Source organism: Stenella coeruleoalba (assembly GCF_951394435.1).
Source record: "Stenella coeruleoalba genome assembly, chromosome: 6".
NCBI lineage: Eukaryota > Metazoa > Chordata > Mammalia > Artiodactyla > Delphinidae > Stenella > Stenella coeruleoalba.
In genome coordinates, this window is record NC_137151.1 from 5,882,300 (window position 1) to 5,909,849 (window position 27,550).

The following is a 27,550-nucleotide window of genomic DNA, read 5'->3' on the forward strand; positions in this document are numbered from 1 at the left end:
GAGGTAAAAGCGCCCATTGACTGAAATTCCTTTTAAATAACGAAGGACTGCATAAAGCCGGCCCCTGCGGACACTTCTGCATCTCTCCACGAGGGGGGAGGGGGGGGAGGGGGGCAGGGGGGAGGAGTGGAGGGGGGAGAGGAGGGGGACGAGGGGGAGGGGGAGGAAGGTCCCACCACTGCCGTGGGTCCCAGGCTCCCCACCCCCAACCCTCCCTCGTTCCTTCCCGACCCGCGCCCCGCCCCACCGCCCCCAGATCCCACCAAGTCCATCCAGCCCGGGCCCCCTCGCGTTCGGATCTTCAGAGTGCCCAGCGTGCAAAGCCAAGGCTTTCCCTCCCGTGAAGCAGGGAAGGGAACCCAGGCTCCAAGGCACCCGCCGCCGCGAGCCCCTCCAGCACAGAAGGGCCGTCCGCGCCCCACTACACGTTTCTCCAGTCTCTCCCCACGCCTCTGAGGACAGAGGTCAGTTCCCAGTCCTCGCTGCCCGCCTCGGAGCGGCCTCCTCAAGGCCGGAGACCGGCGTCCGGGGACCAGGTACCGGCCTGCAGCCCCGGGGCTCTGGGGGCGGGGCCGCGGATCGACGCGGGCGGCGACGGCAAGAGGCGCGGCGGGGGCGGGCCGGGGGCGGGCCGGGGCGGGGCGGCGGCAGACTGCGGAGACGCGGCGGCGCGCGGGGCGGCGCAGAGCGTTCTCGGCGCGGCGCGGAGCGGAGTTGACCGGCGGGCGAGGGGCCGCAGGGGGAGCGGACCGGGCCGGAGCCGATCCGGAGCTGAGCCGGGATCGGGCCGCGGAGCGGGGCCCGGGCGAGGAGCAGCCATGGCGCCGCGCAGGGCCGGGGCCCGCGCCGCTGCGGGCGGCCTGGGTGCCGAGTAGCCGGGCCGGAGCGCGGGCGGCGGCGGCGGCGGCGGCGGCGGAGGCAGCTGCGCCCGTGCCCCCCGCTCTCCAGGCCCCGCGCCCCGCGCCCGGGCCGCCGGCGATGGTGACACATGCGGCGGCGGCGCGCCGGCGGCAGGACCATGGTTGAGCGCGCCAGCAAGTTCGTGCTGGTGGTGGCGGGCTCGGCGTGCTTTATGCTCATCCTCTACCAGTACGCGGGCCCGGGACTGAGCCTGGGCGCGCCCGGCGGCCGCGCGCCGCCCGACGACCTGGATCTCTTCCCCACGCCCGACCCGCACTACGAGAAGAAGTACTACTTCCCGGTGCGCGAGCTGGAGCGCTCGCTGCACTTCGACATGAAGGGCGACGACGTGATCGTCTTCCTGCACATCCAGAAAACGGGCGGCACCACCTTCGGCCGCCACCTCGTGCAGAACGTGCGCCTCGAGGTGCCCTGCGACTGCCGGCCCGGCCAGAAAAAGTGCACCTGCTACCGGCCCAACCGTCGCGAGACCTGGCTCTTCTCCCGCTTCTCCACGGGCTGGAGCTGCGGGCTGCACGCCGACTGGACCGAGCTCACCAACTGCGTGCCCGGCGTGCTGGACCGCCGCGACCCCGCCGCGCTGCGCACGCCCAGGTGAGCGCCCGCAGCCGGCCGCGCCGTCGGCCCGGGACGGCGGGGCGCCTGCTCGCGGCCGCTCCCCCGGGCCCGGCCCTCGCCGGGCGGACCTGCGCCCACCCTCGCTCCCTGCCCTCTTCTCCTGCCCTCTTGGGGACCCCACTGGCCGCGGCCCTTCTGGACCCCCTCCTGATCTCAGGGCGTCCGAGCCCACAGTTGGTCCGCCGCGGCCCGCCGCTCGAATCCCGCTCTCACCTCCTCCTCTGTGCCTCTTTACTTTTCCCCACCACCCGGCGGGCTGCGCGGAGCCTGGGCTTCCCGGGGTCACCGTCCCCTGCCCGCGGCCCGTCACCTGTCGTGACCCAGCTCTGGGTCCAGGCTGGCCTGTGTCGTCGGGCGGGAAGACGGGTTCCTGTGCGAGTGTAACCCACCTGGAGTGCTTGCTCTCCTGCGCCGCTCTCACGCCCAAATCGGAAGTGAGAGAAGTGAGGTGCCTCTCCCCCTGCACCTGCAGGGCCCCCGGCCCGCCAGCCTGCCTCGAGAGGGCTGGGGAGGAGCTGCCAGGGAAGGGGGCTGGCTCTGCCGTGCCCAAGTGTGCAGGTAGAACAAAGGCCCGAGTGTCCCCTGGGGCTGGGGGCAGGGAGAAGGCAGTGCTGCCTGCCCCTGCGAGTTGGGCCAGAACCAGGCGCAGGCTCGCTCTGAAAGAAGAGCAGACGGAGGCCTAGGGCAGCTTGCGGGGAGCTGAGCTGGCTGGGGGCACCTATGCAGCCAGGTGCCTTCCCTGGGGCCCCCATTACTGTGGAGGTTGGGAGCACAGGGCTGACCTTTGTTGGGGGACAGCTCTCCAGGGAAGCGCTTTGTAGCCAGAAACACTCTCTCTCTCCCCACGGTGCTGGGTTTCCAAGGGTTAAACTTGGGAACCTTTTTCTCCTGTTCACGTGGGTGCCCTGCGGGGCCTTCTCCCTGAGATGCCTGGGCTGGGAAGGTCCAGAAAGGAGGTCTTCTTGCCAGCCTTTTGTTTATCTTCCTCGTTTGCCTCAGGAGTGCGTTCACGGGCAAGATGGGCGTTGGGGAGCTGTGTGACCCGTGTAGCTGAGTTCATCAGCACTCCTGGGTCGAAGGTGCAAGGTCTCGGTGTGTTTGGGTGATGAAGCTTTGGTATCTGGCCAGCTCGGAGCTCTCCCTGCTCGGCCTTTCAGTCCTTCTACTGTTGTCTTTCCCAGGTGGTTAGGAAATTGGGGCCATGGAGCTGCGGGGGCGGGGGGGAGTGTCTTCCCACTTTCCCTTGGCTGTCCCCGCACCAACAGCAGCTCCCAGCCTGAGATGTGATGTGCTGGGTGCCTTAAGGCTACATGGCCACCAGTCGGCCTGTCCAGGGGCCCTTGAAGCATCGCTTCCTGCCCAGCACTTGGCCTGATCTGCATAGATGCACTTTGCTGGCCTTGTACCATCCCCTCACCCCCTCACTCCCCGGGGTCCTGCCACTCCGTGCTAGACTGGGCTGGGCCTGGGGGCTTGCAGCCACTTGCCCATCTATCCTCTGCCCACCAGGGCTGCAAGCCCCTGGAACTGGGCACTAAGCAACCCACATAAGCCCAGGTGGGCACCTCTCTGCCTGCAGGAGTCAGGGTGTGGAGGGCGAAACGGTCCTGTCTGCCAAAGGCAATTAGGTAGCGAGAGCCCGGAGGGGAGAGGGTGCAGACCTCGCTCTAGGCGCTGCCGAGGGGCCTGAGTCAGGCTTGCCAGCAGACGTGGCCTTGACCCTCGTGTGCCACCAGGACACTCGTCCTACAGCCCCACCTCCTGAGGCTGATTTTCTCTTTGGGTCACCAGGGTGAAGGGCCCCTGGCGTCCCTTCTCCAGAGTCTGTCCACCAGAGCAGAAGGCCCGCTGCCCCTACAGACAGGCACGGAGGAAACGGGGAAGCAGCCAGGGCCTCCGGGTGCTGCACGAGGGCGGGTGCGTGTGGCAGGGGTGGAAGACTCCGTGCGTGGTCCGCGTGGTCCGCATGCGTGGTCAGCCGTGGCTCCGTCCTGCTGCGGTGGGGAAGTTGCTGAGCTCAGCAGCTGCCGGCCGTGGAGGAGGGGTTTCCAGGGTTCTCGGGAGGCCCGCCCTCTGCCGTCCGCTCGAGGAGTGGGCTGTGCCACCAGGCAGGTGACAGAGCCTTGCCGGCCTTCCGTGTCACTCTCCCTGCCTCTCCCTTCAGTTCTGGTCCAGGCGCCAGGTTGATGGCGTTTTTAATGAGCTTCCTGGAGGGGCCAGGGTAGTCTTGGCTTTGTGTGTTTACAAGCCTGTGTGCTCCCCTAGTCGGGCTGGGCCAGAGCGCTGGGGGTTCAGCAGGCAGCTCCCCCATCTGCCCAGGGACCCGGCACCCAGAGGGACGGTGGCAGTGCCCAGCCCCCATGGGATGCCTGCTGTCGGGTGGTGCCTGGTTTCAGGAGACTCGGGTGTCGCCCTTGCCCTCCTTCCCGCCCTCCCCATGGTCCTGTGGTGTCGGAGCGGCCGCCTGGCTGGCGAACTGAGGAGTGACATGGTACTTTGGGGGCTGGGCCTGGGCGAGAGCCCTTTTTTCCTCCTCTCCGGTCCCCAGGGCCAGCCAGCTTGGGGGTCGGGGTGGGGGGCGAATGTCTTCCCGCTGTGAGGTATGCTTCTAGAATCTCTCCACCGAGCCTCTCCCAGCTCTTGGTGCTGGCGTCCACAGGGCTTTGGGGCCTGCGGTGCGGGGAAGTGAGGGTTTTCACGGCTCCCGTGCTTCCCCGCCCAGCCACGTCAGCCGGGGTAGTTCTGAGATGGGCAGGCATCGAGGAGACAAATGGAGATGGACAGGTTTCCAGCGTTTTGCTGGAATATGGCTTGGAACTTGCAGCATCTGTGAGTGCTTCCTGGTGTGGAACAGAGGAGCAGGTGTGTGAGCAAAGCACTGGCAGGTCCCTGTTTCGTCCTGTGCCCAGCAAGGGAGCTGCCACACCTGCTGGCATCTGCTAGGAATGCTTGTAAGGCCCCCAGGGAGGCCTGGCCTCAGGCAGGTAGCCGACCGTTGCCAAGGGCCACTTTGGTTAGAGTGTGCCAGTGCCCCACGCTGCCATTCACCTCGTAGGGTCGGGATGGTGCTCCTAAGGTCCAAAACGTCCCTCCTTCCTCTTCCCGTCGGCCTGAAAGAGATGGAAGAGGACGCACGGTTAGGGTCTTGCCTCGGTTGCCCTGGAAACGTCCCTAAAATCATGTAGGCTTCATCTGAAGCCGCAGAGGGCATTTGGGACCCGAGTATGGCTCCCGGGCCACCTTCATGGGGTCCTCTCTGCAGGTGGGCTCCCAGCATCCTTGATCTTAGCCGGCAGAGGCTGTGCTTCCTTGTAGGAGGAAGGAGTCTTAGTGTCAGTCCTGCAGCCTCACTCTGGTCGCACACCCTCCCTCCACCATCCCGAGTCCCGTCTGGTTTCAGAAATCCGCTGGTGCAGCCAGCTGCTCCTGTCCGTTCAGCCCCAGTTTTGCTGCCCCTTCCTTCAGGAAGCCTTCCCAGATAGCTCCCTGTTGCCTTAGGTGCCCTTGGCCACTCTCCGTCTGCCATCCTGGCATGTCCATGGCATGTTGGCACTGGCCGGAGCCCGAACAGGTGCTGCCTACATGTGGCACCAACAAGAACGTTCACCTCTTGGTCCTGCAGCCTCTCCGGGAGCTGCAGTCAGCGTGCCCTTCCCCCATGTGTCCTGTGGTGAGTCAGGTTCAAGGGACACAGTCTTGAGTGCAGTGCTGGTCCCAGAGAACCTCAGGGGCTTCTCAGTGGGCCCAGCCAGGGGGCCCAGGTTAGCCTGGAGCATCCCTATGGCACCGGACAACTTGGCTTCACAGTCGCATCCTTACGTGCAACTAAGGGACAAAACCTTCATCTGCCTGCAGTGGGGCAGATGTTACCCAGAGCACATGACAGGGACCAGTGAACAGGGCCCGGCCACCTGAAGGAATCACCCGGAGAGGTCTTGGGTTGAGACGGAAGGAATCTAAGGTCAAGAAACTCAGAGTTAGATTTTCTTTAAGCAGGAACAAACAACCAAAAAACCTCTTCTTTTTAAGCAAACGCGTGAGAAGACAAACTTTCAAATGACTTACCGGCGATCAGTTTAAATGATGCCCTGGTTTGTGAAATCATCAGGCTGTACAGCGCACGTTCTCCTCAAAGCACCGCAGAACTTACAAGACCAGGGCTTCCTGTCCTCCTAGGCGCTTCCCTTGTAAAACCCGGGGCACTGCAGAGTGGGCTGGACACGGTGCAGGGGCTTGTGTGCCCCCGGGTCAGAGAGCCTTCCCGGTGGGTGCAGCTCCCAGCCCTGGGGCCTGGGGGCTGGTGAAGCCCCTGGTCTTCGTGGAATCAGTCAGGGTCTCTTTCTCAGTGGCAGGACTGAGAGGTTTGGCTGCTGCCCTGGGAGAGTGGCAGGCCATCAGCGGGGACCTGGCTTTGTCATCCTTAAGGGACCCTGAGTCTTTTCGTTTCATATTCTTTCCGTTTTTTTTATGATGTAATGACTGTAGTAGATAATCGGCAGTAAAGTATAAAAAAGGAAAGTTACTGTACTCTCTGTGCGTACCTTTTCTTTTTATTATAATTGGCGCTATAACGTAAACTGTCTACAGATGTTATTCTGTGGCATTAAAAACAGTAATTTAGTGGCTACAGGTGACTCGCCTCTGGGTGCACCATGGTTGGTTCTCCTCTGGTGTTGAATGTGCAGATCTCCCATTCCTGGTTCCTGTAAGTAACGGTACAGTGGACATCCTCGTACATAAAGTATTTTGGCATACCCCTGTCTTCCTTTGGAAATTCCTAGGTGTGGAATTTCTGAGTGGGATGGTCTGAATGTTTAAATGCTCTCAATGTAAATATTAAATTACTTTACACCTTATTTTGTAACCAAGTATGGTATTTGAGTACTCACCTCGTTCGTATTCAATATTGTTCTGGGTTTAAAGAGTTTCCTTTCTTCGGTGAGCCAACTGTCTGTATCTGGTTTTTATTGAGAAGTCCCGCCTGACAAGTGCACCCTGGAGGGTGGCCCGTCACTTTGGAGGGGGTGGACAGGGCTGTACCCAGCCACCCTGAATGCCGGCCCGTCTGGTCACAGATGTGTACATTTCTCCCCTGCCCAGAGCGGAGGTGCAGTTCTCTGCCATCTGGGGCCAAAGGGGAGGGGTGAGTGGCCGTGGGGGCCTGAGTTGGGAGAGCCAGGGTCACAAAGGGAAGGGTGCAGACGGGAGGTTGGCTCTTGTCCCCTGAGCGCTCCGCGGGTGCTTGGAATGGGCTGTCTCATTTCCCCCTCCCTGCTTCCACAAAGCACGTGTGGTAGTTGTCCCCGTTTTCCCCTCAAGGAGGTCAAGGCCCAGAAAAGTTAGGAAGCTGATATCCTGACGTCTGTCTGTCCTATGGCCCGTGTGCCCTCCCCCTTGGTGCCCCCAGCTGGGAAGACCAACCTCGGTGAGAACCGCCACCAGCCACCAGCCGTCGCGTCTGTCCCGCCTGGGGCAGAAGGGCTCCCGAGACCTTGGGCAGACACAGGCGGTTTCACGTGCAGATCTGGGTAGTCGGTGTATTGGAGAACATCTGGCAGTCTTCGCCCCTGCGGTAGCAAGACGGGACTCAGGCCACACCCTCCTGGCTCTAGCAGGGCAGCGCAGGAGGGGCTGTGGGGGGCGTCGGCGCTGCTGACAGCCCAGAGCGGGCGAGGCTCGGGGGCTGCCGGCACAGCGGGGCCGGCGCCTCCTGCCGCCTCTCCTGGGTGACCGGGTCCTTCTCAGGTGGTCCTGGTCCTGCAGCTGCCAGCCCCACCCCCAGCCCTGCCGGAAGGGCTGTGGAATTCAGGCCAGGACGTGATTCAGCTGGTCTGCGGGGAGGACGGGAAGGGAAGGGGGCACGTCTGACAGGGGGTCTCCCTGGTGGGCACTTACAGCCGTGTGGATGCGTCTCGTGGCCGACCCGCTCTCGTCCTCGGGCCCGTCCTTTGGCCTCGGTGGCCGGCACTCGCAGGTAGGCAGGCGCATTTGCAGGGTCTCCATCTCTCAACACTCTTACTCCTGCCTTTTCCAGAACTCAGCGGCTGTTTCTCTTCCTGTTACATTTTTGCTGTCAGTTTGGTTTGGGGTTGTTTTTTTTGGGGCGTGGGGAGGATGTTATGCAGAAAAAAGGTCCTAAGCACAGAAACAGGCAGGCACGCGAGTGGTGACGGCAGGAGGTGTGACCTGTGGCATCAGAGGGATTTGGAAGAGGCACCTCCGCGTGGGGTTTTGCCGGATCCGTAGGAGTAGAGACAGGAAGCAGCGCTCTGGAACCACGGTGACTCGCGTCGTCTGAGACCCGCGGCCAGTCACAGGGACAAATGGTAACAAGAGGGCAGTGGGGACAGGGGGGCAGTGTGCGTGGACAAGGGCTCTCCCGGAGGCCAGGATGTCCAGTCTGTCCCCGAAGGCAGGCCTGTCACTTTCTGGCTGTGGGACTTGTGGCCTTATCTCTCTGTTCCTCCCCTTCCTGGTGTGGTGTTGTCCCAAGTCCCCAGCTTCCAGGCCCTGTTATTTTGGAAAAGCATTGCGTGGCCACATCCACACACCGGAGAGCTAACAAGCTGCTCCCAGGCTGCCTGACCCGGGTGGGCACTGTTGGAGGGCATCAGGGTCAGCGGGGCGGGGGGGCGGCCATGGAGGAGGCGTCCAGCCACTGGAGACCGCACACATCCTACCCCAGCCTTGGTTTAGACCTGGGGTCTCTCTTCCTTGACGGGGGAGCAGAAACCAGCCAGGGCAGCCCTGCTATCCCACTGCCAGCGAGGCCCCCGGCCAGGCCCCCAGCCGGCTCCGTGGGTGCTGGCAGCTTTGCTGAGGACACGCAGCCCCGCGGCTGGCCGGCGGCCTTTCCCTGCAGCGCTGTCTGCGTCCGTGTCTCTCGAGGCTCATCCGGGACAGCTGGACTGTTTGGAGGCCCCGCCCCGCCCTAGCTGTTGGTCTGTTCACTCGCTCAGCCGAGCACCCAGGCTCTGGGGCCTTGGCTTACCAGGGGCTGCCTGCAGGGACCGACATACCCCGAGTTCTGCAAGCCCTGCACAGGAGCTCCTGGGCCCTCTGGGTGCCCGGGGCTCAGACTCCGGGGCAGGGCGGAGGCGCGTGGGGACTTGGCCTCTTGGGTTCCTTCCGAGAAGCCCAGGCAGCAGCTCTGGGCCCCAGCAGGCCCGACTGGGAACCAGAGGAGGAGAGAGGAGCCCCGGCAGCCTCTCTCACCTCGTGTCTGGAGCCAGTGGGTCTCGTGGGCACAGAGAAACAGCCCTCTGAGCCTCAGTTTCCCCATCTCTACAATGGGTGTATGGAGCTTGTCATTTGGTTCTGTGGAGGAGCCCAGTGTCCTGTGACCCATGACCTCCTGTGACTTCCTGGGCCCTCCGGCCCCAGTTTGTGTCCGTGTCCTGTTGGAGCCGTGGCCACTCGTCGTAACCCCGTAGAATTCTGCAGTCCAGGGGTGAGCGCCGGCCTCACTGCCCAGGGGTGGGGCCCGGTCCTCACCTGTATGGGGGCAGCTGTCAGCAGCTTCCCTCAGCGCAGAGTGGGGCGGGGGGGTGGCCTGGAGCACTGTGAGAGAGTCTGGCCTCCCGGCCGCCCATGAGCCTCTGTTACGTGGGTAAAAGGCCCCGGGGTCGGGGTAGGGGGTGGGGCATCAGAGCAAATCAGTAATCATCTGGAACGGTAGGAACTAGAGAAATGAAAACTCTGGAGTTAATTGTTTACAAAGCTGCAGAGTTGAAGGAAGTCAGTGGTGCGGGGGACCCCCCCACCTTGGTCACAGGCAGGAGCTGGGGCCCCAGCCGCTCTGCAGGCCTGATGCTCCAGGGTGGACACCTGAGCTCCTGAGCCAGCCCCCGTCTGGGTTCCCTGTTCCCTGATGCGCCCCACCTGTATACGCGTGATACCCTGAGCCACATTTTCTCTACCTGCCTTGTAGAGCCGTGGGAGGACTCGGGGGACGTGCCGGACCCCGGCAGGTGGTCAGCTCGGTAAGGTTCTCTCCACCCTCGATGACAAGGGAGGACAGAGGTCATCTCTGGGCCGGCCAGCAGTGAGGGAGCAGAAGCGGTGGGCGGCCAGGCCCTGCTGTCTCTGTACCAGGGGTGGCGGCAGAGCAGGGGCGGGGGCCCAGATGTGGAGCCGCACCAGCCGGGTTGAATCCCGCTTCTGCCACCTGCGAGCTCTGTGACTCGTGGGCCTCGGTTTTCCCATTTGTGAAGTGGGCGTGGGGACAGCGCCTGTCTCATAGGTGGGAGCTTGCAATTATGCCTTGTTGCTGGGCACTCTTTTTTTTTTTTTTACAAGAGGCTACAGTGCCTCCCCTCTCTCCGGGGACAGGGCAGAGCCCTTCAGAGCCAGCTGGGAGCTCGGCTTCTGTCCCCACTCTGAGTTGGTCAGCTCAGGGGTCAGCAGGGCACTTCCCTGGCAGCAGCTGAAGTCTAGGGAGGCCAGTGACGTCCACAAGCGTCACTGGCCTTCCAACATGCTGGCCTGGGGTGTGCTGTGTTGCGGCCATGGGGGTCTTCTGCTCACCCCAGGCTGTGGCACTGGGGACCCCCGTTCCTTCCCGCCTGTGCCCACTTGACAGAAGGGCTCGTTCGCTCCCTGGATCTGCAGAAGGCCCCTGCCGGGCTCGTTCGCTCCCTGGATCTGCAGAAGGCCCCTGCCTTCCTGTAATCAGGGCCCGTGGGGACAGTGCAGGTTGGTCCTGCTGTGCGGGCAGCTTGTCCGCCTCCCCCTCTGAGGACCTGGAGACCCAACCAAGAAGAAGTCAGTGGTGAGGAAGGGAAGGGCAGCAAGGCCAGGTGGGTCCCACGGCCTTACTCCTCTCCCCTCCCTGGGCCCCCGTCTGCCCCGGCCCTGGGCTGCGGTCACCCACCCACGGGCATCGACGGGAGGGGAGCGGCAGGCAGGCTCGTGTGCTCACGTGGTGCGCACCGTGAGCTGAGCCCCCGGCACCTCGCCCCTCCCCCTCCCCACCACTGCGTTCCCTGCGTCCTCTTTTATACTTTCACTCACTGCCAACACGTGTATCCCTTGAACAGCACCCAGCACCGTTGGGTGTTACACACTGTACTTGACCTTCTACTCCTCGCTTCCTTCGCTAGGCCTTGCTGTTGAGATTTATCTGTGTTGGTCCGTGACACACATGTTTAATTCATTGACTGCTGGGTTTGTCTAGACACATCTTTCTTCCTGGGCTTTGTTCTGAGAGCAGACGGGGAGGCGTGTTTCACAGACCAGGTGATAGTGACCGGGCTTGCCCATCCTCAGCTCTGCCAGAGCTCTCCAGACAGGCTCCACTGGCACAGACACACACAGACAGACAGACACACAGACACACCCGCCCCAGCCATGCCTGAGGTCCCCACCATGTGGCCTGTCAGGTGCTGCCGTTTCTGCCGAGCCAGCAGCCAGGAGCTGGTCCGCTGTGGTCTTAGCACATGTTTCTCTTCCCCTGACTGGGTGAGACGGGCATCCTGCCGTGTGGTTACTGGCTGCCGAAGTTTCCTCCAGCTGCTTACCTACCTGCTCACGTCTTTGGGCAGCTTATCCCCGAGAGGTGGCTTGTCCTCTCCGTGTATCCTGCTATGAAGTTCTGTGCGCGGTGTGCTTGGCAGGCAACTCCCCTTGACTGTCCTTCCCCTGCCTGTGGGTCTGGACGTTTGGTTTACCGGCGCCTGTACTGGGACGGGCTGGGTGGGCCAGGCATGCCCTTGCCCTTCAGCCAAGTGCACATGCAGGGGGGAACGGGAGCGTGCCTGCTGACTTCTGAACCTCTCTGGACGCCCTTGTGCTGGGGGATCAGCCAGAGGCCCGGAAGGTTGGATGAGCGGACAGGTGGCCAGCTGCCCGGCCATCCTCCCTGCAGCAGGAGCGCCCCCAGGGCCTTCCTCAGAAGCCCTGAGCAGTGCCCAGGGCAGCAACCGCACAAGCCCAGAAAGCCAGACAAGTAGGCAGGCCCCCTGCTGCATCGCACTCCCATCAGCCCTGGTTTGTTGAGTTGGAAGAAAGGATCCTGCAGCGAAAACCGGAGCCTGCAGCCCACTGCCGTAAAGTCACGGGCCCTCCCTTCCCCTCCTGATGGAAATCTGGGCAGGGCTTTCCCAGAGTGAGGCCTGCCTGTGTGTGTCACGCCCCAGCCGGGTGCCTGGTCCCCCACCTGCAGCAGTCACCCCCCAGGGCTTACCCCTGCACGGCCCTCCTCTGGAACCCAGCTTCCTGCATCCTCCTGGAAAGGCACATGGGGGCAGGGCACCCTTGGAACGCAGCAAACCCCCGCCCCCGCCAGGCCCCACTTGGCCCCATATTTGCAGCGTTTGCCCCTAGACCACCTCCCTGACCCGGCCTGGGAGGGGTGACCCGTGAATCCCCAGCCATCTGAGAGTTAGCTCCTGCCAGGCTTCCCAGGGCCCCAGGAACAAACACAGCACGCGTTTGTGGCCCTTGAGCAGTGGGTGAGCGTCGCCCCTCTGCCTTACAAGCTTTCAAGGCTCACGTGTAAATATTTACTTCCCTGGAGTGCTGGTGTCCTTGGAAAACGAGGACCTGCAAACACAGAGGTTCTGTGTTTGCATCAGTGCGACAGGAAGTGGGGTCAGGTGTCGTCCCAGAGCAGCGAGGGTTTTCTGCGAGTCCTGGGTCACGTTCCCTGTTAGGGAACCTGACCACGGCCGGGGAGGGAGGAGCTGGGGAAGGCTCCGATCTCCGTGCGCCCCACTTACAGGGTGCTGTGCACCGTGCTGCGGGTGGGGTGAGCAGGTGTCCTTGCCCGGAGGACACAGTCTGGGAACAATGAGTGGCCGTGACCGACAGCCACACCAGGTGCCAGGCCTTCCTCACTCCCACCTCACTGTCAGGGCCCCGCTGGGCAGAGGAGGAAACCGAGGCTGCGAGAGCCTAAGTGACTTGTTGCCACGGTCACACGTGGCAGAGCTGGGATTCATACTTGGCCTGTGGTCCCAGGGCTTCGTGTTAAGGCCTCCCCATGACAGGGAGCGTGCAGGGTCCCCCAGGAGGGGAGAGCCAGGTGTCACCCGGGCGTAGGGTTCAAGCTCGCCACACTGCCTGCCTGCGCGGGAGGGTGTCGTGGCTGCCTGGAGGGTGGGCTTTCCCAGCAGCACGAGGTGGTACAGGGTCCCGGGGGAGGCCCCGAGTGACCACCCACCCCCTCCTCCTTGGGGCCCTGCTGCGTGACTGGCCGCCTGCCGGAAACAGCCGAGCCATTAGGCCTGACGTGTCACTCCCCTGGGGGGAGGGGATCGAGGCAGGTGGAACTAGGGCAGGCGGAGCAGTTGGTCTCCCAGGAGTTTGGAGGTTTCTGATGTCACCTGTGAGGAGGGGCCCCGCTGGGCAGGCGCGGAGCTGGGAGGCAGGTGGGCCGTGGCGTGAGAGCACACTTCCCGCCCGCCCGGGGCGCCACAGCCTCGCCTGCCCAGCCTCACGGCCTTGCCACGGTGCTCTTCCCCTCGCCACTGCACCTGTGTCCCGCAGGAGAGGCCGCAGCTCGGGCACATGCCAGCACCCTCCGTCCCCTCAGCGAGCGGGTCGGCAGGCGAGCAGGTCCGGGCACCGTGTTTTGCTCAGGCAGGTCCAGACGGGAGGCTGCTTGGTGGCCCACGGCGCGGACCCTGCAGAAGTTGAGGGCCTCCCGAGCCCTGCTTTCAAACCAGCATCCCGCAGTCAGAAAGCCCAGGCCTGGGAGGAGAGCTCTGTTCCTCTGCTTCCTGGAAGCTTGGCTGGCAGAGCGCCCAGCGGGAAACATCGTTTTTATCAAATCGGAGGCAGTCACGTTTCAGCCAAGTGGGTCAAAGGCAGGCAGCGGGATTGGTGGCGGCCTCCCCCAGGCAGGAGCAGGCCCCTGTCCTCAAGCATCGGCTCGAAAGGGGGCCCGGCAGGCGTCAGGCGGGACTCGCCACGGGGCACGGAATGCCCGCCGGGCCCGCAGAGGCCCAGGACACGCGCGGATGAGGCCCCTCGCCCCCTTGCCCACCCGAGCCGCCGAGGCTGACAGCCGGCGCCTTGGGCCCCTCACCCCGCAGTAGCCGTCCTCAGGGCCAGCGCTTCCCACGAGACCCTCTCTGGGCGCAGAGGAGTTGACCAGCTCCCCATGGGCCGAGGGACCCCCCAGGCAGCGGGGCGGGGGCCATGCTCGCCCGGCAAGGCTGAGGGAGCCCCAGCCTGAGCCCTGCTGTCTTTGGTCACCTGTCCCTCTGCTGATCAGGCCAGCGGAGGCCTGAGGTGGTGCCGGCCGTGGAGGGGCCGTCCCGGAGCTGCTGGGGGCGCTGACTGGCCCCAGTGTGGGCCGGAGACGGGCTGGCGGGCGCGGGTGGCGGCCTCCTGCAGAGCCGTGCGGCGGCGCATCACGTGAGCTGTTTCTGCCAGAGGAAGTGCCCTTCGGAGGGTCGGTGTGTCAGCGCGGAGCTGGGGGCGGTGGCCCGCTGGCGCTTGGTCGCTGGCCTCCCCCAGGTTCAAGGCCGTGGCAGAGTGTGTCCTCGGGGCTCAGCTGGCCCAGGCCTCCCCAGCCAGAACCACTCAGAGGCCCCGCTGGCGCTGGCCACAGAGCTGGCGCACGAGCCTGAGCCTGGGGGGCCCGCAGCTCTTGCCCGCTGCGCTAGCGCAGAAGACCCCAGCCTTGCCCGCCCGGGGCTCTGTGCGTGGACCCCTCTGAGTCTTTTTAAATTCCTTTAGTGGGTTTTGATGGAGCCCTCAATCCTGGCCCCCAGCCCTCCCTTCCAGGGCCGCCCAGCCGTGTCTGCAACGGGTGCCCAGCTGTATCTGACGGGCAGCCAGGTGTGGGAAGGCCGGGGGGTCGCGGCATCCGGCGTCTCCCTTGGGTTGTACTTGCAGCCCCCGTCGAGCTCCCGGGGCAGTGTAAGGGCCTTGGCCCCTCGGGCGGCGACTCTGCCATCCGTCGGCCAGGCCTCACTCTGGTTTTCTCCAAGCGACATCAGGTCGGGGTCCCTTCACACACACCCTGCTCTGCCCCAGTCTCGGTGCACCCTGGACCCCCAGTCACTCTGCCGGCCTCTGGGTACTTGGCCCTGGCTTGCGGGGACCAGGGGGCACAGGTACTGTCCCAGGTGTGCCGAGAGGTGGCTCCACTCCTCTCCTGTTACCGGTGGGGAAGCAGAGGTACGGAGAGGTCAGGCGACTCGCCAGAGGTCCCGTGGCTCAGGCAGCAGACCCGAGTGTCCTGGAGCCCCGTCTGTACCACGCACACCCCTGGCTACAGCTGCTTGGCAGTTATCATTCTGGAGCCAGTCCTCGGGGGGGGCGGTGCTCTGGTGGGGCGCCAGTCCTGCCCCAGGGAGCAGCGACTTACTGAGGGAGGGCCATCCCAGGAATGCAGCTAGCATCCTGGCAGAGTCAGAGGGCGCCCAGAGGCAGCCCGGTCGGTCCCACGTGCAGCAAAAAGGAAGCTCAGGGTTGTGGAAAATTTAGTGCCAGAGCTGAAAACTATTTTTTAAATATTTGCCTTCCGTTCTTTCTTCCTACAACAGAAGCACATACCGTAGCTCGGGAGCTGGCCCGGGAGTCATGGGGCCCAGACGGGGCCTCTTGCGCCTCTCTGGGGAGGCCTCGCTCGGAAGCAGCAGCGCCAGCTTAGAGTGCGGGCCCGGCTGGAAGCCTCCGTGCTGCGGCCCCACTGTGCGCGGCGAGGGGCCGTGCGGTCTGGCAGCCCTCCGGGTTCCCGGGTGCTGGGTGAGCGTTCCTGAGAGACAGGATTGCCTCCGTGGGTCAGGCGGGAGTGTTTTCCGATCGACTGGGGCTCGACTTTATCCAGGGAGAGGATGGTGGGCACGTGGAGGGGCTGGCACTCTGCCCCCTGCCCCACCCCGCCCTCAGGCCCAGCTGGGACCTCTGAGTGGTTCTGGCTGGGGAGGCCGGGGCCAGCTGAGCCCCGAGGACACACTCAGCCATGGTTTCCACTGGTGTCGGAGGATGCCATGGGGGCCAGGCTCTGGCGGGCAGGGCCACGGCCTTGAACCTGCACACGTGTCCCCGAGGTGGGAACGAGCACCTCCACCTCGGTCCTGTGCACGGACGGTGCCCACGACTGGCAGCTCCTGGTGCGACGCCCGCTGAGTCTCCAGCCGGCTCCCAGCCCCTCCTGCCCCGACGCCTGCCGTGCACACCACCAGGGTAAAGCTGACAGGCCACCGCCATGGGGAGCGTGCCTTGGCCCCAGCTCTAGTTTGGAGGCCTTTTCTGAGCTGTCTGCTCCATGTCAGGCCAGCCACAGGCCATCCTCCACCGCCCAGAGCGGCGGCCTCGGGCTGGGGCTGGACTTCCTCAGGGACACGGGGTCCCCTCCCCAGGGAGAGGGCGGGGTGAGGGGCCGGGGGCCTCTCCCGGGGCTGACCCCAGGCCGCACGAGGCACCCACACTGCCACACAGCCACCCCACCTGTTCCCAGGCACACGCCCGCGCACTCTCCCGGCAGCAGCTTGCGCTGTAGGGCAGTGGTGACCCAGAAACGTCCTGGAACAAAAATCCTTTCTTCCTTACAAGTGGTTGGCACTTTGAGACATTTCCCCCCCTGTGAAATTCCTTCCCGCTAGCCCCCTTTAAGAGCCAAGTGGTTTTTCCACCCTGTGGCTGGGCCACCCCTTCATCCCTGCCACCTCCGAACAGGCCAGGACATCAAGGAGACATATGTTCACGGGAAATTTGCTGCTGTTGCAGAAGTGCGGGCAGGGGGCAGCCTGGAGCTGAGCGCTCAGCCCCCTGCCCGCAGAGAGCCGGGAGGGCCGGGCCCTGGGCTTTGCAGAAGGCTGTCATGGGCTGGAAGACCAGACTCCCTGGACAGCTGGACCTTGGCTCCCCGGCTTCTTCCTCCTGGCCTCCCAGGAGGGGGGACCCTGGCTGATGACAGTGACAGCAGTCCTGGTTTCTCGGACAAGCGTGACAGCACGGGACACGAGGTAGGGGCAGGCCTTGGAATTAGCCGCGGGAACTCTGGGTCAAAATCTTCCTTGAGCGGGTCCCTGGAGAAGTCCCCCGATTTTGTGGAAGGTGTAAAAGGAGGGGGTCCTGGAGTCCGTTTGCCAGGCAGAGCCGGGCAGAGCTCACCTGGCTGGGGTCTGACATCCTGTGCTGCCCCGGCCTGGGCCCCGAAAGGGAAACCTGGGTGTCGGGTATGGATAGGAAGAGGCCAGCAGGACCCCTGGCCGAGCCCCCCACCCCAGCCTCTACCTGGCAGATGGGCAGTGTTTGCAGGGCCGGGGGCGGGTGAGAGGCCATGAGCTTCTGTCTACCATAGCCCCCCCCGCCCTGTTGGACTCCGTCCCACCGACAACCGGGGTCCCTCAAGACAGGCTTGGGCCACCGTGACTCTTTGCTGAGAGGACCTGGTACAGAGTAGGTCGTGACCTTCAGAGACAGCCTAGCTCAGGCCCCCTGTGTTGTGGCCGGGCAAGTGTGACCAGTCTATACCTCGGTTTCCCCATCTGTAAAATGGGCCCGTGCTGCTCTCTCCGATTCCCCTGGGGGTGGGAAGCGCGGCCTGCTGGGGTGCCTGGCGCCCAGAGAGGGCCCCGGAGGAGAGGGCACTGCCCGCTGTCCCTTCTGTCCACCCTCGTGTCCCAGGTTAGAGATCGGAATCCTAAAAAAGACCACCAGTGGTTTCCCTGTTGCCTGGGCTCACGGTCTTTGCCGCCTTGACGTCGTGTGTTTGTTGAGAGCGCGGGGGGGCCGGCGGGGCAGAGGCCTGGGTGCTGTGAGCCTCTGGGGCCCCACCTCACGGGCGGTTGGGGCTAGGGCCCCCAGCATTGGCGTGGAGTGTGGGGGGTGGCTGTGTGCCCCTGTCCCCACCAGGCAAGGCAGGTGCTTTCTGCGCCCCTGCTGTCTGGCCAAAGAACAGAAGCAGGGTTCTCGGCCGGGTCACGCCTGAGGCTGGTGCCCTGGTCTCGTCTTTGGTCCTGTCACCGCCCCACCCCCACCCCCCGAGAGAGCTGAGGGAGGGGTGGGGGCCGGTTTAGACTGGGCAGGCTCTGTTTGTCACCCCATCCCTGCAGGTCCCCTGGAGCAGCTATACCCAGAGGAGGGCCTCCTTCTTTCCTGAGAAGCCTGCTGTGGTTTTGCCCAAGACTTGCTCTGCCCAGGGCTGGCTGCAGACGCTCCATTGTAGGAGAGCCTTTTTTTTTTTTTTTTTTTGATTGTGCTAACGTGTACGTAACATAAAATTTACCGTTTTAACCGTTTGTAAGCGCACAGCTCAGTACCATGAGGTGCGTTCACATTGCTGTGCAGCCGTCACCATCCGTCTCCAGAACTTCTCCGTCTCCCACAGCTGAAACTCTGCCCCTTAAACGCCTTCCCACCCAGTGCATTACAACCACCCTTTTGCTCTCTGCTTCTATGAATTTGGCTCCTCTAGGGACCTCCTATAAGGGGACTCATGCAGAATTTGTCCTTCTGTGACTGGCTTGTTTCCCTGAGCCTTATGTCCTCAAGGTTCATCCGTGCTGCAGCGTGTGAGAGAATTCCTTTCCTGTTTCAGGCTGAACAGCATGCCATCGTACGCATATACCTCATTTTGCTTTTCCATTTGTCCTTCAGTGGACACTCGGGTTACTTCCACCTCTTGTTCCTTTGAATAACATTGCTGTGAATGGGCCTGCAAATAGCTGTTCCCGTCCCTGCTTTCCATTCTGTCGATATCTGTCTAGAAGTGGAATTGCTGAATCACGTGGTAATTATACGTTCTAATTTCTTCAGGACACCGCCATCCTACTTCACGTTCCCATCAAGAATGCACATAAGGGTTCCGGTTTCTCCGCGTCCTTACCAGCACGTCGTCTTTTCTGGTTGGTGACTTGTCACGGCCTAGGGCAGGGCGGTCCGGAATGTTGTGCAGAAGCGCTGGGGCGGGAGTTGCTTGGGGTCTCCGGAGGAGTCTGGCAAGGCCAAGTTCAGACTCCGTGGGCCCAGCAGATGGGGCAGGCTGGGGTGTGGGACAGCGCTATGTGGAGTTTGGGGCAGGGGTCCAGCAGAGGGTCTGGATAGGTGCAGAGGGGAGAGGGCAGTTCCCCCCTCCCCACACTGGCTCCAGAGCTGAGCTGAAGAGCTGCAGCTGCATGGTGTGCTTGGCCCTGCGGTGGTCTCAGCATGGACCCACGACCGGGGCCAGGCCCACAGCCTGGGAATCCCAGCATGGTCGGTTCAGCTTCTGCCTCGTTCAGTGTGGCCCTTTCGTGGTCCGAGGCCAGCTGGGAGACTGACTGGGTCTCGTCGTGGCCACAGACTCCTGCCCTACGTGGCACGCAAATCCCTTCGCACTTCCCAGGTTGGTTTTTAATTCCTCAGCCCCCCGTGGGCAGCCAGGAGGCAGCCACGTCTGTGCTGCCTGAGGCCGCCGTGCACGCGTGGGCTCTACGTGCCAGGCCGCCCCCGGGGCCCTACGCTGGCCGGGCCGGGGGGTGCTGGGAGCATGTGCCGAGCTCTCGTGGCCTCGGGCACCCGGAGTTTATGAAGGATCCCTGCACGGGGTCGTCTGGAGGCTCCCGGGTCTCAGGCTGTTGTAGACTTACCGCTCCTCTCCCGGGCGCAGGGCTCTGGGCGACAGGCAGGATATTTACGGCCCAGCTGGCGCCACTTGCAGGCTTGTCGCCTTCACGTTCCTGTTTCCTGATTCCCACCAAGATTGGTGTCACGTCAGGGACGGTGCAGGGGCCTTTGCCTCTGAAGCCATCGCTCAGCAGCCAGGGCCCTGGACGCGCAGTGGGAAGCCTTCTCATCCGGCAGGAAGGGCCGCGGCAGCGCCCTGGAGGGCTGGAGGCCACGGCCTTGCGGCTCACTCTCCAGACACAGTTCGGGCCATGTTTTTCTTCTTCCTTGTGAGAAGTTTTAGATGCGTGTGTCCCGACTTCTGAGTCCTCCTGGGGCCTGGCAGTGAGGCCCCCTCCTCGTGTACCCTCACGCCTCAGCCCAGAGCCCCGGGCAGGATCGGCCCTGGGGTACAGAAGGGGTGGGGCTTGGTCCTGCCCTCCAGGACGCACTCAAACCCCATCTTGCAGCGCCTTCCTCTTCTGGGTCCTGGGGGTACCATCCACGCCCAGGCCCGCCCTGCTTCTCCATGCGGGCCGCACATACCCCAAGGGGTGGCCTCAGCCAGCAGGGAGTCCATCTCCAGGACTCTTGGGGCCCATGGTTTGCAACTGCAGCTGCTCCTTCAACCTGGAGGGCCCCTTCCTGTCTAGGGGTCGCGGAGCCGCAGTTTCTGGGAAGTCCGGAAGCTGCTCTCCTGACCTCCCCACTCTGTGCCAGAAAGTTGCCCGGTGGGTGGGCGATGGTGGCCGAGGTTACCACCACGGACTGCTTTTGCTGGACGTCTCAGGGGGTGAGCGTCACGCTCCCTGGTCAGTTTCGTTCCCAGCCTCAGAGCCCGAGTTGCTCTCTGAGTCCTCACTCAGGCCCTGTGCCGGCCCTGGGCACCTGGGCAGACGGGCCAGGCTAGTGGGAGACAGGCCAGGAGAGGAGAATAGCCCCATGTTGTGTGCCATGCCATGGTTGAGAGGTGGGCCAGGGTGGAGAGGGTCCAAGGGGAAAAAGGAGAGGAGGAGGTTCCCCGGAGCAGGACTGGGGAGCAGCGCTCCTCGGCAAGGGGGCGGGCGCGCAGTTGGGCACGGGAGTGCCTGGTCCGCCTGGGGGCCCCTGCCCACGCTGAGGGCTTGGCTGTTGGGACAGGAGAGCACGGCCTGGAGGGTTGCTGAGCAGGGGAGCAGCTCCACCGGCATCCCTGAGACAGAAGCTTTCAGGTCCTGCCCAGCTGAGGGGCCTGTAGCCACACACAGGACCCCAGACGTGGGCCTGGGTACCCCCAGGGTGGCCTCCAGGACCCCTTTGCAGCAGGAGCGGGTCAGAGCAGGAGTGCGAGGGAGGGGCAGGCGCTGTCACAGTGGGTGAAGCACGTGGGGCCAGACAGAAGGGAGGCCAGCCTGGACTCAGACCCGTAAGGGAGCCCCCTCTCCCGGGGACCTGGCACACAGCAGGCAGCCACGGGCCACACCTGGTCGTGGCAGGCATGCGGTCCTCCCTTGACCTGTCAGCCCTTGCTCCCAAGGTGGTGCTGAGGGGCTAAGTGGGCTCCAAAGGCGCGGGGACCTCGGTCCCGAAAAGGACCTGTGTCTCCAGATAACTCGAAGGGCCTCCAGAGTCCCTCGGACGTGCTGGGGGGACCCGGGCTGGGGTGGGCCCAGGTTCCGCTGTGCCAGGGGCAGGGGTCCGCAGCAGTGGGGTGGCTCTCCATAGACCCGCCCTGAGCTCCCAGCGGGCCAGGCCCACCAGGAACCCCACAGACAGGCCCTGGCCATGGGTTTTGCCCTCCCTGAACCTTGGGGAGACAGATGTGTCCAGGTGGGAACGTTGGCATGACCCTGTGTATCTGGGGGACAGAGATACAGGGGGGCCTGCCCTCCAGTGGGGGGATAACCCTGTGCTGCAGCCCCTTGGACTTGCCTAGAGATGCCCTGAGGGGGGTGACGCCCCACAGTCAGGGTCCCGAGGTACAAAGCCTGGGCTACTGCCCCTCCCTCCCCCAGGTTCCTGCACACTGGCCACGCCCCGCCTCTGAGCCGGGAGGGGGGCCCCGCAGGTTCTGCCTGCTGCCGCAGTGGGAGGCGCAGCAGCCTGTCGGGGCTGGGGCCTGTCTGCTGCCCCAGGAGAGGAGCCTAGTGACCAGGCAGAGGCCCAGCCGCAGCTCCTTGCGTGGCCTTTCTCGGGATCTCCTGCGTCTCGGGCATCCTCCCATGTGAATCAGGCCGTCTTTTCAAGATGGAGCCTGCCAGCTGACTGTACCCTGCCGGGCCCCCCCACTCCGCCCCCGTGCTCCCAGTGAGTCACACCTCGTGCCCTGGCCTGCAGCCCGCAGAGCGCCCCGAGCGTAGGGCCCTACTCACTTCCCCATCGCCGCTCCCCTGCTTCAGGGCACCGCTGTCCCCACCTGAGCGCCGGGACACCCCTTGCAGGACAGCCCGGGCTTCTGCTCAGCGCCTACAGCCAGGAGAGCTCTGGCCTCATGTGCTGGCGCTGCCCGTTCACGTTGGCGTCATGCCCGGGCTTCCCAGTTAGACTGTCAGCGTTCCCCCAGGGATAGGGTGCTCGCCTGGACGCTGGCATCCTTCCCCGTCGTCTCCCATCAGCCAGGCCTGGAGAGCCGGCTTCTCCTGGCAAGCAGGTCCCTGAGCTCCTGGGCACCGAGCACACTTTCCCCTTGAGCACAAGGCTCGAGCCCTGAGTGTTTCTGTGTCCAGGCTGGTATAGACCTGGGCCCGCTGCTTCCTCGTCTGCATGTGGCGTGGGTGTCCCTACCTCGAATGCCAGGCCTGAGTGTGTAGTGCACGATGGGCCGGGATCCCGTCCAAGCCACTGTCCTGCCAGGCTTGGGCTCCGGGAAAGGACGGGCGTGGGTGGCTGGGCGTGGCCCCTCTCAGGTCACACCCCTTTCACCCAAGTTGGTCCCCGTGACAGTGGGAGGACCTGGTGCTTCCTCAGCCCCGGCCACTGGCCTCCTGCACCAGCTCTTGCTGTCCAGGCCTTTCTGCTCACCGCTGCCCAGCTCAGCCTCCCCCAGCTGGCTCCCTCCACCCCCAGACAGGCCCGGGCTCCTCTGCCGGGCACGCAGAGGCCTTCTCCTGGGCCAGACCCTCTCCCCGCGGCCACCCTGGGGTCAAGGAGGTCGATGAAGCGTGAGCAGGCTCTGTCTGGGCCCAGGGCCTTTTGCGCTCGGGGCAGAGCTGTTCCCCTCCGGGTCTGTCCAGGGGCCTGCTCTGTTCCCTGAGCACACCCGCATCTCCCACAGACGGAGAAGGGGCCAGCTGATTAAGGAAGCAGGAAGCAGGCTTGGAGAGGCGTGGCTCCCATCCTGCCACCATGTGGGCACTGCCAATCCACTTGCTCCAGACGGGGCACCGGCCTCTGGAGACCCCAGGTCATGCAGCCAGGGCCTCTCCCTCGGGGGACCAGAAGCTAGCCCACTGAGCTCACTCAGAAGCGGGCACTCTGGCTGACGCACCTGCGGAGCTCACCTGGGGCCGGGGGCCCTCCCTGCCCAAGGCCCAGGCCCCAGGAGGCTCCGCACAGGGAGGATGCAGGCCAGTAAGGCTACCGCTGCTCCGGTTGCATGGCTGCCCCAAACCCCAGAACCCTCAGCCCTCCAAGAGCCACCCAGACCCTTAACGCCAGGCACTCCGGGACCCGGCAGAGAGCACAGGGCGTGCGAAGCAGCCCCCTCCCGCGTCCAGGCTCTGAGGGTGAAGCCCCAGCCCGGTGCCTGCACACAGGTGCTCAGCAGAGACGAGGTGGGCAGACAGGGTCCTTGCTGTCATTTTATCGCAGGAGTGGAGAGTCACGGCCCAGGGAGTGGGCATCTTTGCCCCGTTCCTTGTCTTAGAGGAAATGCATCTGACTCCTCCCCGCGAGGACCGTGTTGCTTCTGGGTTCTTTTGGATACTTTATCAGGTTAAGGGAATCCTCTTGCAGTCATGAATAATATTTAATTTTAGCAAGCACTCCTTACACATCTGTGGACGTCTGTAATCCGTGGCTGCGATGAATCAGATACGTGGATTTTCTCGCATTAAACCATCCTTGCGTACCTGGGATCACCTGACTTGGTCATGGTGTCTTATCTTTTATAGGCTCTACTGGATTTGATTCGATAAGATTTCTGTTTGCAGTTTTTTACGTCTATATTGAGAATGAAAAGAGCTGTAATTTTCCTTTCTTCTCGTGTGTGTGATTTCGTTGGCCTCATAGAATGAGCTGGGGGTGAGCACATGCATTTCTTTGCTGTTATCTAGGAGAGTTTGATGATCTGTTCTTTTAAAATTGGGTAGACATTTTTTTTGTAGGAATTATCCCCCCACTTTTTATTTTGAAAAAATGTCAAACCTGCAAAGCAGTTGAAATAGTAGTAAAACTTTAGCGCTTTACTTAGACACACTGCTTGTTAACATCTGTCATCTTGGCATACGTGCCGGTAGGTATGTGCTGTCTCTTGTTCTAACATGTAGGAAGATTTTGAACGACTGCTTTGTTTTTTTGTTTTGTTTTGTTTTTAAGCCTATGGGGCTACTTGTGGTTTTTATATTTGACTGACGGCTTCCGTCTCCCTCCCTCCCTCTCTCCCTCCCTCCCTCCCTCCCTCCCTCTCCTCCTCCCTCTCCCTCTCCCTCCCTCCCTCCCTCCCTCTCTCTCTCTCTCTCTCTCTCTCTCTCTGTCTCTGTCTCTCTCTCTCTCTCTCTCTCTCTCTCTGTCTCTCTCTCTCTCTCTTCTCTCTCTCTCTCTCTCTCTCTCGCATGTTCTCCCAGTGCCCCTACCCCCGCTTGGCGAGAGCAGATGAGTTCGTTCTGGCTGTTTCCTTCCCTCGTGCCCCCTTCCCTCGTGCCCCTCCTCTCCTTCCCTCTGGCTGGGCTGGAGGTCCCCGGATGGCCTCCCTCATGTGGGGGGCATGGTGTCTGTATCACGTGGTGAGGAAACAGATGCAGAGACATTCCTTGGGTTACCCGTCAGGGCCACACAGCAGCTAAGTGGCCGAGCTCGTGGCAGGTAGGGAGCCCCGTTCCCGGTGCGTCCTGCCCCAGCTCCTGGAGACCCTGTGTCTGGGGTCAGTCAGCGGCAGACACACGCACCGGGGGTGGACGCCCCTGATAACTGGGGAACTTCAGCGGCGGAAGTTTGCCCGTCTGCAGAGGGCATCTGACAGCGGTGCCCGCCCCAGAGGTCGCAGGAGTAAAGCAAGTGTGTGCCAGCTGCGCCCCACCGCCAGCCACAGAAGCACATGGTGGAGGCGCCCCTGAGGCGGCCTGGCGGTTCCTGGTTCTGGAAAGGTCCTTTCTCTGGCCCCCAGGACCAAGGGTCATTGCCGAGGTGACTGCTCTCCCAGCTCACGGGATGGTTGCCCCTCCGGGAGCGCAGGGCCCACAGGCCAAGAGAAAGCAGTCCGCCTGGGCATGACGCGGCTCCTGTCTGGGGCGTGCCGCTTCGGCCCTGGATTTCTGTGTCTGGGGAAAAGCAGTTCCTGTTCAAAGAGCTTGTGAGGCCATCATCCCCTGGCCGACTCTGCTTGTGTGGGAGGACGTGTGTGCGCGGGGCGGGGGGCGCGTGCCAGCCCCCTCCTCTCCGTTCACAGGCTCCGTGCGGCCGCGCGAGAGGGAAGGATTCGCAGGGGTTCGCTCGTGGGAGCAGGCGTGTTGTGGGGCGTGAAGCCAGCCCCCAGCCGTGGGGTCAGCAGGCTGAGCCTGGAGGGGGTGCCACGGATGCCCCCAGTGGTCCCCAGACCAGCTCCGGCCCTCCTGACCCCCAAACAGGCGGATGACTGGTGGTCTCGTGGCTCTGGAGACGTCTGCACAGCCACGGGGGAGGCCCAGGGCCTCCCAGGCCTCTGACTCCGAACCTCTAGTGAGAAAATCAGGTTAGATCAGGTACACAGAAGGCCTTTAATCTGTTTGTTTTGTAATTACAGGCTTGGTTGTATGAAATTGGAAAAATACAAAAAACTGAAAGCGGAAGAAAAAGTTGCCCAGAGCTCCAGGCCCGGGGACGAGCCCCCTCCACGTTTGGCGTGTGTTGTGTTTCTGCCCCGTCTTTCCCCTGCGCCCAGTTTCTGTGTTTTCCAGAGCTGGCGTCAAGCTGTAACGTGAGCTTTGATGTGGTGCGTTTGCTCACCACGCGTACGTACGTGTGTTCCTGTGTCGTGCAGAAGGGCTGTCCCTGTCGCCGTGGAGTCACCGGGCGTAGGTTTCGAGTTCCCTGAGCTCGTTGTAGGCCCTGAACTGTTTGTCACCTGGCGGGGGCCGTGTCCACTGAGCTGTGCCCCGCCGCGTGGGCCTTCTGTGCTGGGTCTTGACTGCCGTAGCATGCGTCCCTGGCACAGAGACCCAGAGGCTACGGCCGGGGCAGGGGGAGCCGGGCGTGCGTGCTGTGTGCCCGGGGCCACGCTCCGCGGTTACAGGCTGGGAGGACGAGGGGGACAAGCGCCAGCAGAGGCCTGCGGGCAGAACGAGTGAGATGAAGGCTCTGGAGGCAGGTCTCGGGCCCAGTCGGTGAGCGCACGTCCCCACCCGGGGACGGAGCAGGGCTCGGTCACCTTCCCTCCTCCCCGGGGCGGGGGCGTGCGTGTTCAGATGGAAGGGAAGCCTCCCCGCCGGTGTCGAAAGCCAGAAAGCACCGGGGGGGGGGGGGGGGGGGGGGGGGGGCAGACACGAGATGTGAACGGCAGCCCCGCGGGGCCCCGCAAGTGCCGGGCTGGGTCACGTCCCGAGCAGCGCCCCCTTAGCTGGAGCACCGCCCGGGAGCCCAGGCGGGAGCCTGGTGGAGTTGGGGGGCGGAGGGAGGCTCCCCACGGCCTTCGGACAGCCCGGAGGAGCACCGCTTGTGACACTCGGTCGACAGTCCGAGGCTGAGGCCACACCTCAGGGTTTGGGAACGGCAGACAAGCTCCCAGAAAGCCATCCTTTGCTCATTGGAGGGGACGTCTCTGGAAAGGCCTGTGCTCGGGTAGGTGGGGCGTAAGCCTTACCTCAGCTGGGAGGACATTGCCAGTATATCCTCCTGTGGCCCGGACCCTGGGCAGGGCTCCCAGAACCCCCCGCAGCCGCAGCCTTTCTGGTCACCTGCCAGGAGGGGTGGTCAGGGGCCCGGCATCAGTGCTGTGGGAGGCCTGTCGTGGGTCTGTGCGCCGTTGCCAGGCACAGTACGCTCTGTCCCTGTGTGCATCTGGGAAGGAGGCCTCACCTGCACCTTCGTGGGCGGGGCACCCGAGCCCCCACTGCTGGACGTGTCCACTGAGAGGTTCTTGCAGGGCGATCACCCCTGGTCAGGAATGGAGAGTGACCGGCACACAGGCTGGAGCCAGGAGGGCAGACGTGCTGGGGGCCTGGCTGGAGGCCCAGGCGGGACCAGCCTGCGACCACACCTGCGGCCACCAGCTCTGCCCCTCGTGGTACCCAGCTCTGGCTTTGGGCCTTTCCTCCCTTCGGTGCGCACAGCTCCCCCCAGTGTGTGTTGGCCTGGTGGTTAAGTCACACCATGGCTGTCCTGGGGGGCCTTGTGAGGGTCCAGTGGGATCACAGAGGTCAGGGGGCTGGGGAGGAAAAGCTCAAGCTTCCTGCAGATGTGGGGTCCTTGCCTTGAGGGGGAGGCAGGGGCTGCAGCCCCTGGAATGCACTCGGGCGGCCCTCCTGCCTTGGGGACCCCCTTGCCGTCCCCCACCCGATCGGCAGTGCCTCGGATTCTCTGGGCCGCGGAGCCAGGGGCTGAGGTAGCCTGCTCTGCTGCCCTGAAATTGTGCTAACCTTGTGTAGAAATCAAGGGAAGCTTTTCATCTGCCCACGGAGCTCTAGGTGCTGTCGGGGAGGGGGAAGCCGACTGCAGAGGTGCTTCCGAAGCCTGAACTCAGAACGCTCGGCTTCCTTCATAGGGATTTTTTCAGCCACTTGGAATTTTGAAACAAGGACGGGAATTTCCTTTTTCCCACGGTTTGATAACGTCCTTTCCTCATTGAACCCAAGACCTCCTTTCTGCTTCTCACCAACCTGTGCACTTAGATGAGCTGGTCTGTGCCGTGGTGTGCCTGCCCCCGGCCTGCCCTGGGCCTCTCCTCTGCAGGAGTGCTGCCCCACCCCCACCCCTGCCCTCTGCCGGGCCTCCTCCTTGGGAGCTGAGGTTACATGCCACACCTTAGAGGCCCTGCCTGACCCTGACCCTGCATCCGGCACCCGATCTCTTAGCACTTGTTCATCTGGGTGTCTCCCGGTCACAGGTCCAGTCCTTCAGATGCTGCAGGAGGGCAGGGCTGCACCGGTCCCACACACAGCACGCGCTCCTGTGACGGAGGAAAGGATAAGTCCAACGGGAGGGGGCCGTGGGGTCCCAGGCAGGGTGCCGATCCCGGACGCAGAGGGATGTGGTCCCCCAGCTCCCCGCCTCTGTACCTCCCCGGGCTGCGAGTTCCTCACCTTTGTGGATCGCCTAGGCAGCAAGGCTGCTTGACACGTTCCCTTTCACCCAATCC

The 27,550-nt window shown here is 63.5% G+C and overlaps 1 protein-coding gene across 3 annotated transcripts in view; it reads left to right on the plus strand.

Moving 5' to 3' along the window:
* The first annotated feature begins 710 nt into the window (after positions 1 to 710).
* Positions 711 to 27,550, plus strand: part of HS6ST1 (heparan sulfate 6-O-sulfotransferase 1) — a 43,345-nt gene continuing 16,505 nt past the window's right edge. For all 3 annotated transcript variants that reach the window (XR_013828721.1, XR_013828722.1, XM_079924456.1), the window contains exon 1: positions 711 to 1,515. Coding sequence is in view for 1 of the 3 variants with exons in the window: in XM_079924456.1 (XP_079780582.1) it covers positions 989 to 1,515 (527 nt within the window). In the remaining 2 variants the exon portion in view is untranslated. The remainder of the gene's footprint in view (positions 1,516 to 27,550) is intronic.